The sequence below is a fragment of the Zonotrichia albicollis genome, chromosome 10, assembly GCF_047830755.1.
Source record: "Zonotrichia albicollis isolate bZonAlb1 chromosome 10, bZonAlb1.hap1, whole genome shotgun sequence".
Classification (NCBI taxonomy): Eukaryota; Metazoa; Chordata; class Aves; order Passeriformes; family Passerellidae; genus Zonotrichia; species Zonotrichia albicollis.
Window position 1 is genome coordinate 35,687,031 of NC_133828.1, and position 19,077 is coordinate 35,706,107.

The following is a 19,077-nucleotide window of genomic DNA, read 5'->3' on the forward strand; positions in this document are numbered from 1 at the left end:
GTATCAAATCTTCTCAGGGAAGTGGTGAAAAGTGCATAATTAAAGTTATTTATAGTGTGACTTGATAAAAAAATTTGGGAAAGAGGTGACAGTATAGTACAGTAAGAGTTTTTCTTCTCTAATTTCTATTGCTGTATTTGAACTGTCCCTTGTACTATATTTTTGCAGTTCAGAGGCCAGTTAAGGAACAGAAGTGATCTTTATTTTGTGCAAAAGTGTGTATGTGTGTCCATATGTTTATTTTCTTAGATAGATACATAATGTAAATATGTAAGTTACTCATTACTGTGATGTTCTGCCATGTGATATTTCACACTACTATTTACCATAATTCCTTAAATGATTATTTTTTTTCTTTAAAAGGATTCATAAAGGGCTCACGTTCAATTGCAAATTACACGTTTGGCAGAGCACATCAATTCATTAGCAGGGAGGTCAGATGTCAAAAACCTTGACATATCAAAATGAGTCCTGACCTGGTCACTGAGACAGTTAGAAACAAAATATTTTAGACAGATGTTTATTTCCTCAATTTTGCTTTAAGCTACAGTCATCAGTTATTTTGTAAGTCGAGAATTAATTTCTGGTATAACTTTTTTCCAATTTTCTCTTTCATGATTATGATTAAAAAGCCTTCTGCTCATGTTATTTCCTGTCATTTGACCTCAATAGCTTTCTACTTTTTGATACATGAAAATAATTAAATTATGATTGGATAAATAACACATCTGAAAACAGCACTGGGAAAAATAACAGATGAATATTACACTTTATAGTGCAGTAAGACTGAGAAATGTTTTTCCATCTGGGTAAGATCCTGAGCTAAAGTTATCTTTTCATCCCTTTCCTCAGGAAAGAGAAAACTTGTACAGAATGAAATTGGAATAGTGATGGGGAAAAGGCAGCTCCTCTTTGCACCTTTCCAGTAGCAGAAACAAGAAGAAAATCAGGGGATAACAGAAACAAACCTCTCTTGGTCTTGGGGCAGTTTTTAGCACTGATGGTGTATGAGAGGAGACTCACAGGCTGTGAGACCAAAATCTTGTGCAGTGCTGATAAGATGTTGTAACAAACAGCAAAAAGCCACCAATACTGTTATGTTCATATTTCTCTGTCAGGTGGAGCAGCTGCTACATACATCTCCCAGAGCAGCAGCTTAGTAAATGCTCTGAATTGCATTTGGAATCTCTCATCCCTGGCTCTCTGGGGAAATGAGTTAAGGATGTGCAGAAGAACCATGCAAATAATCTTTTTCTCAGGAAAAAGTAGCTTAATTCAAGTCAGTATTGAAAAAGAGATAAAATAGGGTTTAAGCTGTTATCATGTGCAGAGATATTTTAGGTAGTAGTCTGTATATTGATGGCAATTTAGTCTGAAAATAAGTGTTTATTAACTCAAATATGTTGGACTTGAGAAATTAAACAATATGAAGATAAGAGATGCTCTACCCTGGATGATAATGTCAGGCTTGGTAAATGCCAAAAATGCAAATCTGTGAACAGACCACACCAACCAGGACAAGGAGAGAGAGCAGCCAGGAAAACACCAACAGAAGACACTTTGAGAGAGGCAAAATTGACTCACCCTTTAAAAAAAAACAAAACAACAAATCCAAAACAACAAAGACAAAAGGCTAATATAGAATTTAAATACTGGATTAAGTTGCTACTTTGTCCCTTGGGATCTGCAAAGTAAAATTAACATTTATTGCTCCCTTTGAGTATAAGATTGGTTATAGAGCTTTATTCAGATGATGGAGTTTGATAGACATAATCTAAATCTGAAGTACATGGTAGGAATATGTGTGTGTAATCTTCAAAATATATAAACTGGGGGCTTTTGTCTGATGGTTTATTTAGAGTTTTTTTTACAAAACTTTTCTGTCAGAAGAAGTGCCTACATGACCACAGATGCTGCAAAACTATTGTACTCTTTTCTGATTTTACTGAGTTTTATTTGCCTTTAGGATGACTACAGAGGAGGCATATTTGGATTAAAACAGTAACACCAGAGTGGTGTCAGTGAACAGAAGTGGTAGTACACTAAAGCTATGAAGGTTATTTTGTGCTGACACAGTTTTCCAAACATACAGTAACATGAACATAATTTAAGCATTAAATTCACTTTGGAACAGGAGGAAATACTAAAATAAAATCATTATATGTTGCAGTAGTTACCTTACTTGCTACTGAAATGCAGTTGTTTCTGGGGATGTGCTGTAGCTCTGCAAATAGCCTGGAACATTTTAAAGTTTGAGAATAACTACAGTGAGATAAGTAGAATGAAAATACCAAAGTGCAAAAGGATACCTTGGTTTGTTCCAAATATACTGGAGAGTAACCATGGGGTATTGATGTAATGTGTCCTCCAGAAAAATACCAGAGCATTGTTTATATAGTACTTTTTCTTTATTTAAAACCATTTCATTTTGGATTAGCATGTGTGAGAGTTTAACGAGCATTGACAAGGCCTGACCATGCCTTGGTGGTGTCCATCTGAAGCACATTATCAACACCAGTAATGAAATCTGTCATTTCTGTATGAGGATTAAAAAACCTCCAAAAACAGTAAATTGCATATAAGTAAGTGTGGATATTATTTCTGTCCCAGCTCAGAAAGAGTTTCCTTTAGATGATATATAATAATGCTTCTTTTTTTGGATATTTTTTATAAATTTTGTTTAAAAATTTAATTCCCAATCCACTGAGAATTGGTAGCATTTATTCCTTTCTATTGCAATCTATCCTGTTAATTCTATAAAGAGTCTGTAGGCATTTCTTTTGCATATTGTGTTCCTTTGTGTGCTTTAAAAACTCCTGCCATAGTGTATATTATTCAGCCATTTGTGGCTTGAAACCCTGCCTAAATGCTGGCTTATGTTTCCCCATTTTCAAGCCGGAGCTTTTTATGTCTCACAACTCAAGTCTTGCAGCAATAACGCTGAGTTCCTGCTATGGTTAAAAAAACACCACCCATTTGAAAATATCATCTGCCACCACTTTATTGCACAATGAATAGATTTGCTTTGGAGGGTTGCAATATCTCATGTGACTCTCTAGCTGTTTTTTAGGCATGAAGTTTTTATATGAGTTCTGAAATAGTTTTGCGTTCTATGGCTGATTACTTTTTGGAAAAGTCAAAGTGGAAGATTTCTGACTGAATTCCACATGTAGGAGAGCCTTCAAAAAGTCCTTTTTGTATTTGTTCACTGTACTACTATTAAGCCAAACTTTGCAGAGACTTCACTGCCTGGAAGTACTATCTCTGTTCTGTCACCAGCCTTATCTGTTAAATCCCAATGAGTGTGAAAAACGAGAAAAATCTGGGTTTACTTGGCTGTTTCAGCAGTGTGTTGAGAATGGCCAGATTGCTGCAGAAGACGACTCTCTTGGAAACCCTAACAGCCCAGCCTTCTCATCTGTAGGCACATAGAGCTCATCTGAGTGTGTAAATAAAAATAAATAATGCAGTGAAAAAATATGCAGAGTATTTTGCTGAAGTGTTTCAATTTTGGATTTGCCATAACTAATTTAAATCTTCCATTGGGATGTATGCAGGCAGGAGGGTCAGGTTTACAATGTTTATAATTTAAAGCTTTTCTGCTACTGCACCTTTTCTACTTTTATATCCTGTCATGATATCTTTTTGCTGCAAAGAAAGTTCCTTTTATTCCCTTTTCCTTTTCTGCTTTGAAGAGAACATTTGCTTCTCCTTTTATATGAAGTAATGAGATCTGAGTAGCTCTGGATTCTTTAAATCAATCTAATTTGGCTTCTTTTGGTGGATAGAATATCCTTCTTTTGCACAGGCCTTTCATTTCTTTGTGCAGCAGCTCCATTTCCAGCACTAGGTACCTGTGAAAAATGTGTATTTTATGATTGTCTTTTCTCAAATATTAAAATGAATATTATATGTGTTATGTTAGAAAGTTATACTGTATTAATTTTCTTAAGTACTGTGTTAAATATAGTTTTAGGTTATAATGTTAAAATAGAGACTATGCTATGTAAGATACTTTTTTTAAATAAAGGACTTGGAGTGAGATAGTTGCCACAGGACACCTAAATCTTTCAGAGAAAAGGAATTTATTGCTTTCTTATCAGAAGAAATGAACTTCTTCCTGCCTTGCTCAGCCCTGAAGATGCAGTTAGGATTAAGAGGAAGAAGTTGACACTGACCAGACAGAATCCTGTGTTTAAATGGAATTTATGCATCATGTATGAGATGTATGAATATGCCACAGACTATTGTTTTTAAGGGTTAATCCTCTGTTAATGGGTGTCCTTTTCCGGGCTTTTGCTGCCCAGAAAAAGGTACCCAGACGTCTGTAACTCTTTGTTTCTATTGTCTCATATTGTCCTAGTCCAAATTGTCCAAATTGTTACTACTCTAATCGTATTACTATTGTTATAACCATTTTATTACTATTAAATGTTGGAACCCAGAACATCCCTCTGGCTGTCCTGAGCAGCCAAGACCCCTGCCAGGGGTCTCAGACACCCTGGCACAGAGCCCAAAATTCCTGTGGTTTTGATTATGGAGCAAATTACCAACCTGATATGAAGATCAGCAAGCCACAACAGTTTAGGTAGAATAATAGTGAAGTTATCACAGGGTGGAAAAATAGATTTTAGGGTTTTTGGTATGGGGGTTCAGGGGGCAAGATGGAGGGAACTGGGCATGTCCAGCCTTTCTCCTTCTTGGCCTCCATCTTCTGCTGTGATGCTGGCACTTTTAGATTGGTTTAGAGTAGAAGCTCACTGTCTAACACAGGTGATAGGTATTGGAAAGTAATTGTAAACATTGTGTATGTAGTTTTTAGTATAAAGACATAACATTACCCCAGGGGCAGGCAGAGTGCCTGGAACTGTCCTGCCGGATGGACCTCGGCAGGACAGGAGAAAGAATGTTACAGATAAGATACGACCAACCTTGAGACCGGGAAATGAAGAGCTCGGACTCCTTCTTCAAGTGCCGGGCTGGGAAAAGAGACTTTCGAACTTTTCTCGGGGTCATTTTGACAAGCTAAAGATCCCGACAATTAAACTTTTAAATTTTTTAAAACGAGTGATTGGCGTTTTTCGCAGTACCTCACGTGCCTATTTAATTCCCAAGATCAGCGAGCGGTTCTCAGTGCCGTGTGTTCTGTGTCGCAGGCTGATCCACGGCGGGCAGCTGCTGAACGGGCTGGCGGGCCCCACGGTGATGAACGCCGCTCCCTTCCTTTCCACCACCTGGTTCTCCCCGGACGAGCGCGCCACGGCCACGGCCATCGCCTCGCTGCTCAACTACCTGGGCTCGGCCGCCGCCTTCCTGGTGGGGCCGCTGGTGGTGCCGCCGCCCAACGGGACGGCGCAGCTGGCAGCGCCCTCCAACACCCAGCACATCAAGGACCGCATCGAGGCCGTGCTCTACGCAGGTGAGACTAAACACAAAATGTTCGTGCCCTCCTGTGTGTTGGTGCTTGAGAACCGCTACCCTCTAGTGGCTGGTTTGCACAGGATCTAGTCTGTGCCTGGGGGAAGATAATTGAGTTAGGAGGATTAATTTTTTAAACAGCCTTTTGTATAGACTGACTTGGAAAGAAGTAGTTCAGTTGTTTGTATCAGCTGAACTTGGGAGAAATGTCTTCTTGGAGTTTCCCTGAGCTTCAAAACTGGTTTTTGCTTATTGAATTTTCATTAAAAATTTGTTTCCATGACAAGTTGGGTTTCTACTACTGTTTCTGTAAGGATGGAAATTCAATAGTCTTTTAGCATGAAATTCTATTCTGCATTAACTGAGCCTTAATTTATGACCTGCATATGCCTTTCAAATGTGATTAGATAATTAGTATTTCAGAATCCACAGAATCAGAAACATTGAAATTAAAACATGATAGATTTTGGTTTTAGCTAAAACCACGTAATTCTTACTGGTGAGCAATTTCAATGAAGTGACAACAGTTCAGTGGAAAAAATCACTGATATAAAATTCACCTGATTAAACCTAGGTTTTATATCCTTGCTCTTTTTATTATAATGGCTTCTATGCCTCTTCCTGTCACTTAGAAAAATTAGCAGCAAACTTTAAAGAAATAGAATTGGTTAAGTGGTTAAAGTGTCTACATTCTAATTTTTAGTGAATATAAATTGGTACAGCATTAAGAGTTGCATGTCTGATAGGGGTTTTCCCCTCTTACAATTGCATCCTCTGAAATCGAGCCAGGAGTTAGTTCTAAGTGTTCCAGAAGTCCTAACATATATATACTGTGTAGTTTATGTGGAGGTTTAGTGGATTGAGTTAGCTGTTTGTGATCATTTATTCCTGGACGTTATCCTTATGGAAATTTGTCAAGTTAATATTCCTGTTGGGCGAGGGCCACTTTAATGTTTGTTTTAAAGAAAGTGTAATAGAATTTGGATCATGAGTTCAGCAAGTATTTTTGAGTAAGCTGCTTTTTACTGGACTCAAATGGAACAAGGAAATTCAGGTTTAGCTAAGCCTTTTTCACAAGTAAATATGGTGTTAGGCTCTGAAAATCTCGTGGCAGATGAAAATGTCTGGTGTGAAAGAAGGAAAAATGAAAACAAGTCGGGTTTTGTCCTGAGGAGCAGTAGATAAGGAGAGGAAAACCATAGCAATTAGAGAAGTGCTTTAGCTCTCCCTCTGCAGATTTTCCATGGAGAGGGAAGAATTCATCTGCCTAAGGAAATACCGTGCTGTGCTTGAAACCACTGTTTTGAGTCTGGTAGCAGTAGAAATGTTGCCTTCAGCAGTGCATGAGATTCTCTTCTGTTCTCGTTTGGAAGGTTTTCCTAAGCATTTTCCTCAGAAACAGGGATGGATGTTGCCACCAAGGTTCAGGTCTTGCCTGCCTCACACCTCAGCAGGGCTCTTTGTACCTTTCTGAGCTGGCAAGAATGTGGGAACACCCTTGTAGTCCTGTTTGGGATCACTGGTCCCAGCAGGCAATGATTCTCCAGCAGCTCTTCAGCTTCCTAGGAATTGTGTTTTGTGGGGCATCTGTATTTCTCACTTAGTATTTGAACGTGCTTTGAACAGAGATAGTGTCTTTGTGCTGGTGTTTGTGTCCTATGGGATGTGTATTTTCAGGAGCTGCAAGCCCTGTAGCTGTTCAGACAATGACAGAGAGCTGCTTTGTGAACATTGCTGGCCTGCAGTGAATCACAGTAATGATGGAAAACCTCCAAGTGGTTTAAAATTGCTAAGAACTGTCAAAGAGGAGTTTGCTTTGAATCCCTCATGGGATTTGTTCTGTCTCAGCTTAGCTCTGTTTCCCTGGAGAGCCGGAGGCACAAGGTTCCTCTGACTGCTTCCCTGTGCTCTCTTGTGCCACATGGGGTCCAGAGGTGGAAGGACAGCTGCTCCATAGTGGGTAACAGTGAACAGACAGCTCTGTTCACCTGTGGGACAAAAAATACCTGGTAGGTGTGGTAGGGTACTATTTGTCCCGTTAAACAGCTGTGCAGAAAACTAGGCTCAAACTGACTTCACACATTAGAAATAAGGGTTTTGCAGAATGTAGAAGAGCAAGAAGCTGGACCCAAATGTCCCACTTCCCCACTTCTTCAGCCGGTGTGGTCAGGTTTGGTATGACTTGTTCTTTCAGATACTATGGGGAAGCCAGTTTCACAGGGTAAGCACTCTGCATTTCTGATGAGCATGTTGCTTTTGTGTGAGCTAGCATTAAATAAGCAGCCTCCAAAAGTTAGATGATCTCTTAAAAGACAGTAACGATGTGAATTGTTGACTTGGGATCAGTAGTGTGCCAACAGTGTGCAGATTTTCCAAGGACTTAAGCTCAAACATGATTATGAAGCAATTGCTTATAAACCCATTCTGAAATTGCTCTGTTAACTCCAGTCTCTTCTGTGTTTTAATAAATTGCTGTTCCTTTAGCTCAAACATGTACTCAGAGCTCAGCTGAATTGCCACAGCCTCTTTCTGTGTCATCCGTGTTGCTGCACATTCTGGTTCACAGCTCAAGTAATATGGGTGTAGCAAATCAGGATTGAATTGTATTACCTGAATTGTGTAAGGAAATTAATTATTCCAGACTGCAGCCAGAGCTTTTAGCCTCCTACTTTCCTAAATATCAATTAATTTCCTAAATATCAATATTTTTTTGTAAAAAAAAAAAAAAAAAAAGGTGTGTGTGTAAGGAGCCCTCATGCACCCTGGAATATTCCCACGGAACAAGGTGGGGAGGAGAGTTTCTGGAATTGAAAAGGTTTTTGTGCTATGAGTAGCCCGTCTGAAGGAAAAATACTTTGTTATCAAGGAGTCTTGAACCTCTTTATTTTTTTTCCTTCTTTTCTTTCTTTTTTTTTTTTTTGACACAAGCATCATGATGGTGCCTGCTTCCTAGGCTGAGATGCAGGCATCTCTCACATAACAAGTCACCATGGTGTGGTACCCAGCTTTTGTGAAGCATTCCTCAGCAAGTACACAGATGTGTACATATCTGTGTCTCCACACACTAATTTATGAGTTGCCCCATTTAATGTGCTTTGCCTTGTTTGAGAGCATTCACTGCACTTTTGAGAAGCTGGCAGCTTCTAAAGAAGAGCCTCTCTCTTGTGGCTGCTGCTCCCTCGTTCTCAGCATTGACCTATTTCTTACCTTCTCAATTTTGCTTACTTTCACTCACTCTTTACCTGCCCAGGAAAAATTTTAGATTGTATTCCTCTTCCTCTACTCTGGTAACTTAAATTATGGAAACAAAGGTGTGGGTTTCCTGTTGAGGTAGGATTTCAATATGTAAGAAATCAGATGTGTTTGGCAGTACCTGAACTTTAGGTAGAGGTGTAAGTATTGTATACAAATCTAAGATGGCACTAAAAACTCATATTCTTCAACAGAGGGAGATGCTTTTGTTTCCACTGTGAATTTGTCACTTTTTATTTAGGCATAGAGCAGAGCTTTCTAGGCAAATTTGTTAGCTTGCAAAGTATAACACTGGGAAACATTAAAGAGTTGCAAGAAGGTACTGCAAGGACAGCATCCTGAACATAGTAATTAAAAAAAAAAAAAGACAAAAAAAAATGGTTACTGTACTGCTCCTACTACAGTAATTTGACTGGTAGAAATCTTGAGGCAGTGCATAGATGAGACCCCAGATGGGCACCTGTTATGAAATATTTCTGTGATTTAAATATTTCTGTGATTCTGCAGAATAAAACTTGGCCTTTCCCCTTGCAGTATGAGAAGGGCACTTTAGTACCTTGGACAAAATTGATGGGATTGTGTGATCACATTCTTGATTGGCTATACCTATCTGCAATCTTAAATCTTCCTTTAATATGTGATTAAAATGTGTGTAATATATATGTCTATAAACCTGTATGTAAACTAGAGGCAGGAGGTGGGGAGATAAACAGCTTTTACTAAAGAGCTGTGGAGAATCATCCTGTAGTGACAGAGCATCTCATCCCTTTCTTAGGTCTGGGGTGATCAGTTACTGCCAGGTCTTTATTCAGTGATCATGGTGTCCAAAACAATGTGCACAAAGATAGAAATTAATCTGTTTTCTGAAGAGCAGAGGAGAGAGATCTAGTTTAAGTGCCCTTGCCCCTTGAAACATGCAGTTACACCACAGCAGGAAAAGAGACACCAAGTAATTCAAAATGAGTCCTTTAGTATTTGATGATGAAAAATGGCATTGTCACACTCTCGATATGCCTTTTTTCCCATATGCCAAATAGAAGCATTCATTTCTCTTCTCCATCTCCAGCTGATCCATTTAGACTCTGAGTGTTATTTACTTTTCAGTTTCCTGAATTTATTTTCTTCTAGTTTAGCAGAAGACCTGGCAAAGTGCCATGATCATATTGATTTATTAAAAAAGAGAAGAAAAAAAAGAAAATTAAGGCAATTGAGTATCCAGCTCTGCTGGAATTTATTTGTGCTGTCAGTGAACACTCCTTTGTTATAAGATCACAAGTTCTTTTAAGATAACACACTTCAGCTATACATTTTTCTCTCTATCAGCAAAGAATCTTGTTTTCAAAGGCAATAGGAGAAATACTGGGATTGAGGACTGTGGAGAACATGATATATATTGTAAAAAGCCTGTAAAACAAATTAATTAGACTGACTTTGGGTAGAGTTGTTTCTCTTCAGAATGTCTGCTCATGCGACTTACTGTTTTCTGTGAAGTGCTCATCACTTCTCAAGCTCAGGTTCAAACTTCTGCTATGAAATTTTTCAAAGATTCGGAATTCCTGCTGCTGAACAAGCAGAGCATCCACAAACAGCTGTATTCTTTCTTTTTCCCCCCCTTGCCTGCACTTTTTCTATTCATGAGCCATGGCTGCTTCTGCACTTTGCTCTTTATATTCTGTTGCCATGTAGTACTGTTTGTGTTGGAACTGCTGCCTTGCTTGACCTTTTGTTTGCCTTCATCATCTTGTGCAATGAATAATTGTTATTCCATGCCCTGGGGCTTCCCCAGTCCCATCTGTTTCAAGTCTCTAGCATGCTGTTACCTGCACTGAGTTACTTCCATCGAAAGGAAACGTGGCCAAATCCTCATATTGCAGTTCTCTCTGAAGAGAAAAAGCAAAAGCTTTCCTTTTGCTTCACTGAGTTCCCTGTGTGTGAGCCTTTTTCTCTGCAGCACCTATCACTGGAATGGACTGCCAGTCTCACTGATTCTCCATCTCAATTTGAAATCTTGTTTGGGGAAGGAGAAAGAAATTCCTCCTTCAAGTTACGGAATTCTGTTGTCAGGAGCAGTCAAACACTTGTGATGGGATTTATGTCTCAGAGGCTGGCTGATAACAGCACTGCAGTGAAATAAGTCTTTCAATGCTAACATCTGTTCTTGGTTTTGTTTTTCTTTGCCCTCCTGTTTAGAATTTGGAATGGTTTCCCTGATATTTTCTGCAGCGTTGGCCTACTTCCCCTCGCGCCCTCCGTTCCCCCCCAGCGTGGCTGCGGCGAGCCAGCGCCTCAGCTACAGGAGAAGTTTTTGCAGACTCTTAAGGTAGGACCTCATTGGGTTTCCACTTCAAAGCAGATCAGTGCCTAAGTAAATAAAAACAAGTGTGCTTTAATCTTCTCATTGAGCAAACAAGTTGGTTTGTAGTACTTTTAAACAAAATAAAATTAAATATTAATGTCAAGACATAAAAGGATGCTAACTGCTAAAGAGCAGACATTAAATTTTAAACCACTGTGTGTATCTCCACTCTTCATGCCAGTCCTTCAGCACCAGCAGTGCTTTAGTCATCTTGTTAGCATAGCTTTTCTTATGCAATGCTTCTGTTACATCAGGTTATACAAGGTTGTTAAAAGTGAACAGTGAGAAAACAGTGAACAACACTGGGCAAAACTAACTTCTAAATAGTTTTTTTCTGTGCTTATTACATTGGAATGAATTTGGGGTTTACTTGTCTTTTGAAGGATTATCCAGCTGTTTTCATTCAACCATAGAAGCAATGAATGAATTATCTAAAACTGTTATATGATCTATTAAATCGCATTAATTGTACGTTAAAATATTAAGTGGGAATAGGAAAAATGTCTTTAGATGTGTTTCTGGATAGGCTCACAGGTGAGCTAGCTTGCTTTGAATTTTTAGGTTAAATAAAAAGAGAGGTTATAAAGAAAGAGACATTATTGCAGCTTCTCCCTCTTGGGTTCTTTTTGTAAGACACAGTCCCACTTCCCTCAGTGTTTGTACAGTGTCTTGTGTAATGTAAATATGATCTGAGAGGAGCAGCTAAAGCAACTGTAATGTGAAGGGTGAATAATTGTGAAGGCCATGCCCTGTAGATGATACTGCACAGAGGAACTTGTTGGGCAAAGAAGAGCTGCTCCCCTGGTACAGAGTATGACTGACTTCACTGGGAAGCTTCTGACTCTTGCTGTAATTGTTTGTTGAGTGATGTAGGAGCTGAATCTGCATATAAAGGGTTGCTTGAAGCTCGATAATTGTGCAGCTTTAGACATTTAGTTACTGCAGGCCTATTGTGGGCTGTATTTTCAATAATTGTATTTAGAGGCAGTGAAAACAACTCATCCCTTGTCACTGGGTTTTGTTCTGTTTTTGGAGGCTTTTTTTTTTTTTTTGTTTGGGGGAGTGAATAGTTGGCAGGATGCTTAATCCTGTGTGTTCATCCTGGAGCAGACTGGCACTCAGGAGGTGTGAGTACAGCTGGGTGGTTAGTCTGCTAAGTGACCTATTCAGGGTATTAAAAAATAGCAGTTCTCTTAAGGACACTTATCACACACAATAATGCTGTTCTACCCCCAAGCTGATGTGCCGTTAGACCCTGCCTGAGGGCTGTGTTGTAAAAATGTTGCTGTTGAACAGAAATGCAAACAGCAACTGGCTTTGCAGGTGAAATATAAAATTTTAGTTGACAGTGCTCCATTTGGGAGTTTTATAACCATTAGATTCCATGTTTAAAGTGTTGTAAACAGTGGACCTGAGATACTGGTAAGGTCGTGATGTAAACAGCAAAGCTGGCTTACTGTTAACAATAACTAGTGAAACTTCAGAAAACAAACTGGGCTTTTCGGTGATGACTATAGTTTACAGTGTGTCCAAGAACAAAGAGGGCTTTTTTAAAATGTGGACAGGTAGATAATTATAGCTCTCTTCCCTCAGGTCTTGCATTCTTCCGTGCTGCCCTTTATCAAAGGCACTTCTTCATTCCTCTGCACATGAAACAATCAACAGTTCATCATTAAGCCCACTTATCTTGGGGAGCTGTTCAGTAACAATCTGTCATGCAAGGGAGTTTTATAAAAGAAAATGGTATCTGCCATGCTTCAAGAGGAACCCATCATCTGGTTCATTAGGCTTCTACACTCTGTGGCCTGCCTAATCTAGGCTTCAACTTGGCTTAGAGAGCCTTTCTTTAGACTTGGTGGTGTAGACTGAAGGTAACTAGCAGATTAGTACCAGGAAATCATGATTTCCTTTTATTGTAGAATTACCCTTTGGTGTGAGAACTGTGTGTAAGGCATTCAGGATGTGTGTGAGCTGGTGGGCTGACCCAGCAATGCACCAGATACAAGCATGAGAATTGAGATGTTCATCATTTCTCTGTCTTCTCCACCAAGCTACAGTTTTATTACTTCAAAATAAAGCAACATTGAAGTCACTGACCTTTTCTCCTGGGGCACCAAGGGGATCTATCACATCCTTGCAACTCCCACACTCCTTCGTGCCTTCAGGTCCTTTGGCAGTCTTCTACGTGAGCTGCTTCTTGCAGAGTTATTACACCATCAGCAGAGGTCAGCCATCCCCTGTGGGCCCTTTTTGGGGGACTTTCTTAGGAACTCGAGTCTTCCTTCTGATTTGGAGGGTTCCTCCTTCTGACAGATTGTTACAATTAGTTGATGTCTCATTATCTCCTGATACCAACTCTCTCAGTCTGCAGTGGGAGACAACAGATTGGTCATGGTTTGGGAGCTAAGCCCAAATCTTTCAACAGTCTATCACACACTGTGACAAGTGTAGTTTGAATTTCCATTAGAAAATGTGTGGTGCCCTGTCTCAGTTTCTTGGGTGAAGCAAATATGACTTGTTTTTATTTCCCCAGTTCAGGATATTCCACAAACTTCAATGAAAAAAAAATCTAATGATAAGTCTTAAAACCTGCATTAAAAAAAGTGTTGTGATTTTTGATTTGAAGTAATAAGATACTTTTAGCCAGTTACATGGCTTTTATGTTTTCTAGGGACTGTGTAAGCAATTTTGAAATTTTGTATCAGGGGTTTTATGCATCATTATTGCTTTAATGACACTTTCATCAACAACACCATCCAGTAATGGAAGCTGCTCAGAATGTGCCTGATGTTAATAGGCACTGCCAAAGTTACTCTGAAAAAGATGACTGACTTTGATGGGGCTCCCCTCTGAACCAGCCTGTCTTACGGATTCTAGTGGCGTTCGGTTTCTGAAAAAACCAGAATAAAAAATCAATTCATATCCCAGCAGAATGGTTTAACAGGGAGGCTAATTCTGATATCCTGTCATTGCTGATAGGATGGAAAACAGTGTGGGTTCAACAGCTGATGGTGTGACAGACAGCACATTTTTCTACATTCAGTGGAGCAATTGCAAAATTGCAAAAGCTGTGCACAAGTGACTGGAGCCATGAAAAGTGGAGCTGCTACTGAAGATGTGTGTTTGGAATGACTTTAGGCAGCACGAGGTATTGCTGGGCAAGGGGGCAGAATGGCACCTGGTGATCAGTATCTCTGTCACTGCCAGGCTCCCTTTCTCCTGGTCACCTTCCTTGTTGTGGAGACCAGGCAGGGGAGCAGGCTCTGTCCCTGGAGATTGTCATCATGCAGAGCTGTTACTGTAGGATTGGTACTCGGGGTTGGACGTGGCACAGAGCAGCTATCCCACATCTCAGGCTGTCTGGTTGCTTGAGTGACAGAAAACAAATACACCACAGAAAACACTGCTCAAGTAAAGGACAAAGTTCTCCCTCAAAAGTAGCTCAGTAATGAAGTTGATGTCCAGATAGCCAAAGATTTTTAATATTCAGCCAAGTGTTATTTCAGAACACTGCATTCAGACTTGTTTCCTCTTAGCAATCCACAATATGGCTGCATAAGGTGCATGCAAAATTCCCTTTTATTTTATTTGACAAATGTTGAAATGGCTTTCACATGGATAGTATTAAATAGCATCAAATACCAAGGTGATACAAGGTAGACTAGGATAAGAGTGTGGCATTCTTCAAAAAGAAGAGTTGACAGGAAGACAGCATTCAAAGAAATATAACCAATGTATAGAAGAGCTGAAAGTTTGAGTGTTGTTTTTCTTTGCATTGAAAGATAAATCTGACACAAATGATATTGAAAGCGGAGGATATGTTCATGGGATGGGAATGTGTTATTCAAGAAGAGGATGTGTGAAAAAGAACAGTGCAAAAAGCACTGGCTGCTTGTGTTGTGTGTGGAGCATCTAAGGGAGTAAAACAGCGTAAGCTGCAAACTTACAAATGTTTTGGAGTGTAATTGAATCTCTCTCTCCCTCTTGGCTTTTGTAACTGTGTGCTATCAAATTGCCACTGCTTGCCAAGGAACTGGTACTGATCAGGATCAATTTTATGTAAATTGTTTTGACCAGAGGGAGCCATGTTTCGGGTTACGCAGATACCCCATGGGATAACTGACCTTGGAATCACTGTAAAATCTCTTCAGTTTAAAATATCACTGTTTCAGATTCCAAAGTATATTTTCTTTCCCATTTGAGACATTTTTGAGGAAAACTTGGATTTGTCTTAGCAAGGACTTCACATTTGCTTTCAGTTATGGTGAATGGGGGAAATTGTTGGTTAAATTCCTGTTTAGCTCTATACATTGAAGATGATGATACAGCTTTGACTGTTTCACCTTCACTGAATACTAAAGGTTGAATCATGAGGGGGGGGGGGGAAGCAAATATGTTGACTATTTAGAGTAGAGTATTATAGCTGTCTCTTGTTTTTGCCAGTTCAAATTGTCAAAATTTTCCACTCTTGCAACTGTATCTGCCTCATTTCCAGAGCTTTCCTTGCGTTTCACCAAAATAAAGAGAATTAAAACAGGCTTGGGGTTTTTTTGATCTTTTAAGTGCAGTTCAAGAGGGATGAATCTCTGATTTTATTTTTGAAATAAGCTTTTAATCTTTTGAATTAGTGCTTATTATTCCTAACATACACTTAGGCTAAGTAGGTTGCCCATGCCAATGCATGGAAGAATTGCTTGCAGAACTGAGAAACATATGAGCCCAGCATGTTACAAAAATCTTTGAACAATGTGGAGAGACTGGCTTTTTCTGTTATCAGTGCTAAGGTGGTAACATATCAGCCACTAGGAATTCAATGGCATGGCTGGATACCTTTCTTGTTTTCCCTGGCTCACTCCTCCTTCAGACCTTTGCTGTTTTTCTTGATGGGCAGAGTATAGATTCTAGGCTGTGATTTACTCTCCTGGCTAATCTTGGTGCAATTTTTAGTATAAGCTGAGGCTAATGGCAACGTTTTATCTTCACAGCAATTTCCGATTCTTGATGATTGCTTTGGCCTATGCCATACCACTGGGTGTTTTCTCTGGCTGGTCTGGTGTTTTGGATTTGATATTAACACCCATTCATGTAAGCCAGGTAAGTATCTCCTGACTGATAATCAGCAGCTATTTTGTAAGTGGCATGTTTTTATTTTGTACTAGCATGCAATTTTATCAGATTTTTATGTTTAACATGCTGTTAATACATATGGACCACTTTACTCCCTGAAATTTTAAACAAAATGAACTGTAGCTTTGGCATCCCAAAGTGTCAAAACTCTCCCTGCTGATTCTCCATCAGTGGTGAATGTTTTCAGAACTGTACATGCCTTTTAACAAAAAGGAAGAAGTAAGTAAAAAAAATGGGAGTATTGTTGGCCGCTGCGTCTCTAGTGAAAGAAAATAATGTATGCATGGTAGAAAAGATGAAGTGGGGAGAAGATGATTTCTAAGCTTTTGATACAGTATTATAAAAAAACAGAGGACATTAGTCAGATTCCATAAAGAGAGGTCACATTTAGGGCATAGACTACTTAGTCTTACTTTCTTGTGGTGAATTTATTTCCTTTCCCAGAAAAAGCCTTGCACTTCAGAATATTGTAGAGAGCTCTTGTTAGCAGTTCAGAGCTCCTGCCCAACACTTGTTTTGAAAGTAACACCATCTTATTTTCTGAGCTTTAACACATTTCTCTATGTTCTGTTTTGTTTTTTTTTCCCTGTCAGGTGGATGCAGGCTGGATTGGATTTTGGTCTATAGTTGGAGGTTGTGTTGTTGGCATAGCAATGGCAAGGTAGGAATAATTACAGGTCCTTCTCCATTTCTTCAACTGTGATTGTCATTTAGTTTATCCTCTTAAGAACAGAACTTGTTTTCTCTCTCATCTTTCAGAAACTTGAAATGGAAAATTCCTTTTGGGGTTATAATGTGTTTCTAGTAAAGCAATAATTCATACCGTGTTAGTGGTTGCTGGGGATTGAGAACTCCACATGCATATACCTGAATTTGAAAGTCAGATTCTCGTTCCTGACAATGGCTTCCTGTATGCTGCTTTTAAAGACAGCTCTGGTGAATTCAGCTGCCTGGTATGAGGGGGAAGAACCTCATTGCAGCATATTTGGAAAGCATTGAAGAAATTTTCTGTCTCCTTCCATTAACACTTTTGGGCATATTGTTTCCCAAAGGGATATTGGGAATGTAGCACAGGCAGCCTAACTACAATAACATTTTGTTCCCTCACAGAGAAATTAGTCTGGGCCCATTTTGGGCAGGTTGCTGGATTCCTGCATAGCCTAACTATTTTCTGCTGTATCCTATGGGCTACAGTATGGGTGTGTTTGCTTTTTGTAAATCCAGACACAGCTGTCTCTCTCTGACCATCACGAAAGCTGATGACACAGGGAGTGGAACAGCAAGAGTAGGATTGCCCTTCCAAAAGGCTGCTGTTTCTCATTCATTGAGGTCCCCTTTAGGAAAAGGGATTGTGGGAGGGAGAAAAAGTCTTTTAGGAGGTCCCTGAGCAGTGAGTTTATTATGTGATTAAAACCAATCACATGTTCCCCTCTTGCTTTGGGATATCTGAGCATTGTCCTGGCTTCTCTGTGTCCACTCTTTAGAGTCCATGTGCAGATATCTGCAATTGTTGCATCATCATGGTACTGTGGATGGGAGAGAGTGATCTTTTTAGGACTCTCTATTTTCTTTTTGAAACTCTCTTGTTTTCACTTGCTGTGCTTCATCAGAATACACAATGCATAAAGAAATGTGAGGTTTCACATCCTGACGTTTTGCAGGCTGCCTAGCAACTGCAACAGGGAGAGGGAAAAACTCCTGACCTAGGGAAAAGAAACAAGTGCTTCTCTGCCATCCACTCCAGATGCAGGCCAAAGGACTTCATCTAGCCAAACAAAGTTCATGACCTGATTTCCTCTAAAAAGAGTTGCTTTTGATTAGCCAAGCTCAGATACAATGTTTTCTCTGTAAGAGAGTAGATGTTTAAAGGCTACTGCTGCAAATGACACAGATGCCATAGGTTGCATGTTGAAGCAGGTAGACTGCCATTTTTCATTATGAGGTAATCTCTAGTTTATTTGCAGCTTTTCAATAGTAGAGCTTTGAAGCTCACTTAACTTAACTGGGAGAGAATCTGCAAACTCTAAGTCAACATGCAAATCTCAGTCTTTATGGTAGATTAATTTATTTAATAAGCTGTCTGGGTTTAGTTTCAGGAAATGCAGGCAGTCCCTTTAACTGCTTCAAAATTGATTTCAAACCTTGTTGAATACCTGTATTTTGTAGCATTTAGTAAATTTAAGAAATACCAACAGTCTGTCTCCAAATATGTCTTTCTAACTTGGGCGATGCACAGTTCAGATGGGAGGGTTTGCATACAGAAAGGGAGGGAGGAGGTGATTTGTCACTTCTGATGGATGACTCTCCCTCCTAGGCCTATTCAGCATTTATCTGTGTAGGGTTGAATCAATGACGAGTCTGACTGTAATCTGCTGAAAGTTGTAATTAGGAAAATTAAGTAATGATTCTTGTCAAAACTGACAAGTTGATATATTTCAGTGTCAGAACTGTGATTTGCCAAGCAAGCAGCTCTCTCCCTTAACCACCTCTCCAGAAGCTGTTAGTTTTGGGGTGGATTTTTTTTCCTTTTTTTTTCTTCTGCTAACTTGTTAAAGCAAAATTGGTGCATCTTAGGAATTTGCTCCTTCCATTTTTGTCAATGCAGATTCTATAATTTAGAATTTTTAACAACCTGAGCCTTGCCCTTGAGCATTAGGTCCTGTACATCACAGTAGGTGTTAAATCATCTGTATTTAAAGTAATGCCCAGTTTGGAAATTTGTTTATCTATCTTGTTTTCAGAATGCTTCAAGTTTCTCTCAGCATTATACATAAATCCTTCTACTCTCCTCCCACTGCTGTCCTGATAGCCATGAACTTACATGTTTAGCTAATGTGTTTGATGCATTTTTATCATTGAAAAGCCTGGCTTATTTTGGGCAGCTGGTAGGTGCTGTACCCTTTGCTGGCAGCTTTCAAATGCTA

General features: G+C 39.4%; 1 protein-coding gene across 1 annotated transcript in view; it reads left to right on the plus strand.

Annotated features, from left to right (window-relative positions):
• The window catches only part of SLC49A4 (solute carrier family 49 member 4), a 67,597-nt gene that overhangs the window by 30,227 nt on the left and 18,293 nt on the right, over positions 1 to 19,077 (plus strand). Inside the window, exons 3-6 of the mRNA XM_005485153.4 lie at positions 5,157 to 5,419; positions 10,861 to 10,990; positions 16,012 to 16,120; positions 16,747 to 16,814. Of these exons, the coding sequence (XP_005485210.1) occupies positions 5,157 to 5,419; positions 10,861 to 10,990; positions 16,012 to 16,120; positions 16,747 to 16,814 (570 nt within the window). The remainder of the gene's footprint in view (positions 1 to 5,156; positions 5,420 to 10,860; positions 10,991 to 16,011; positions 16,121 to 16,746; positions 16,815 to 19,077) is intronic.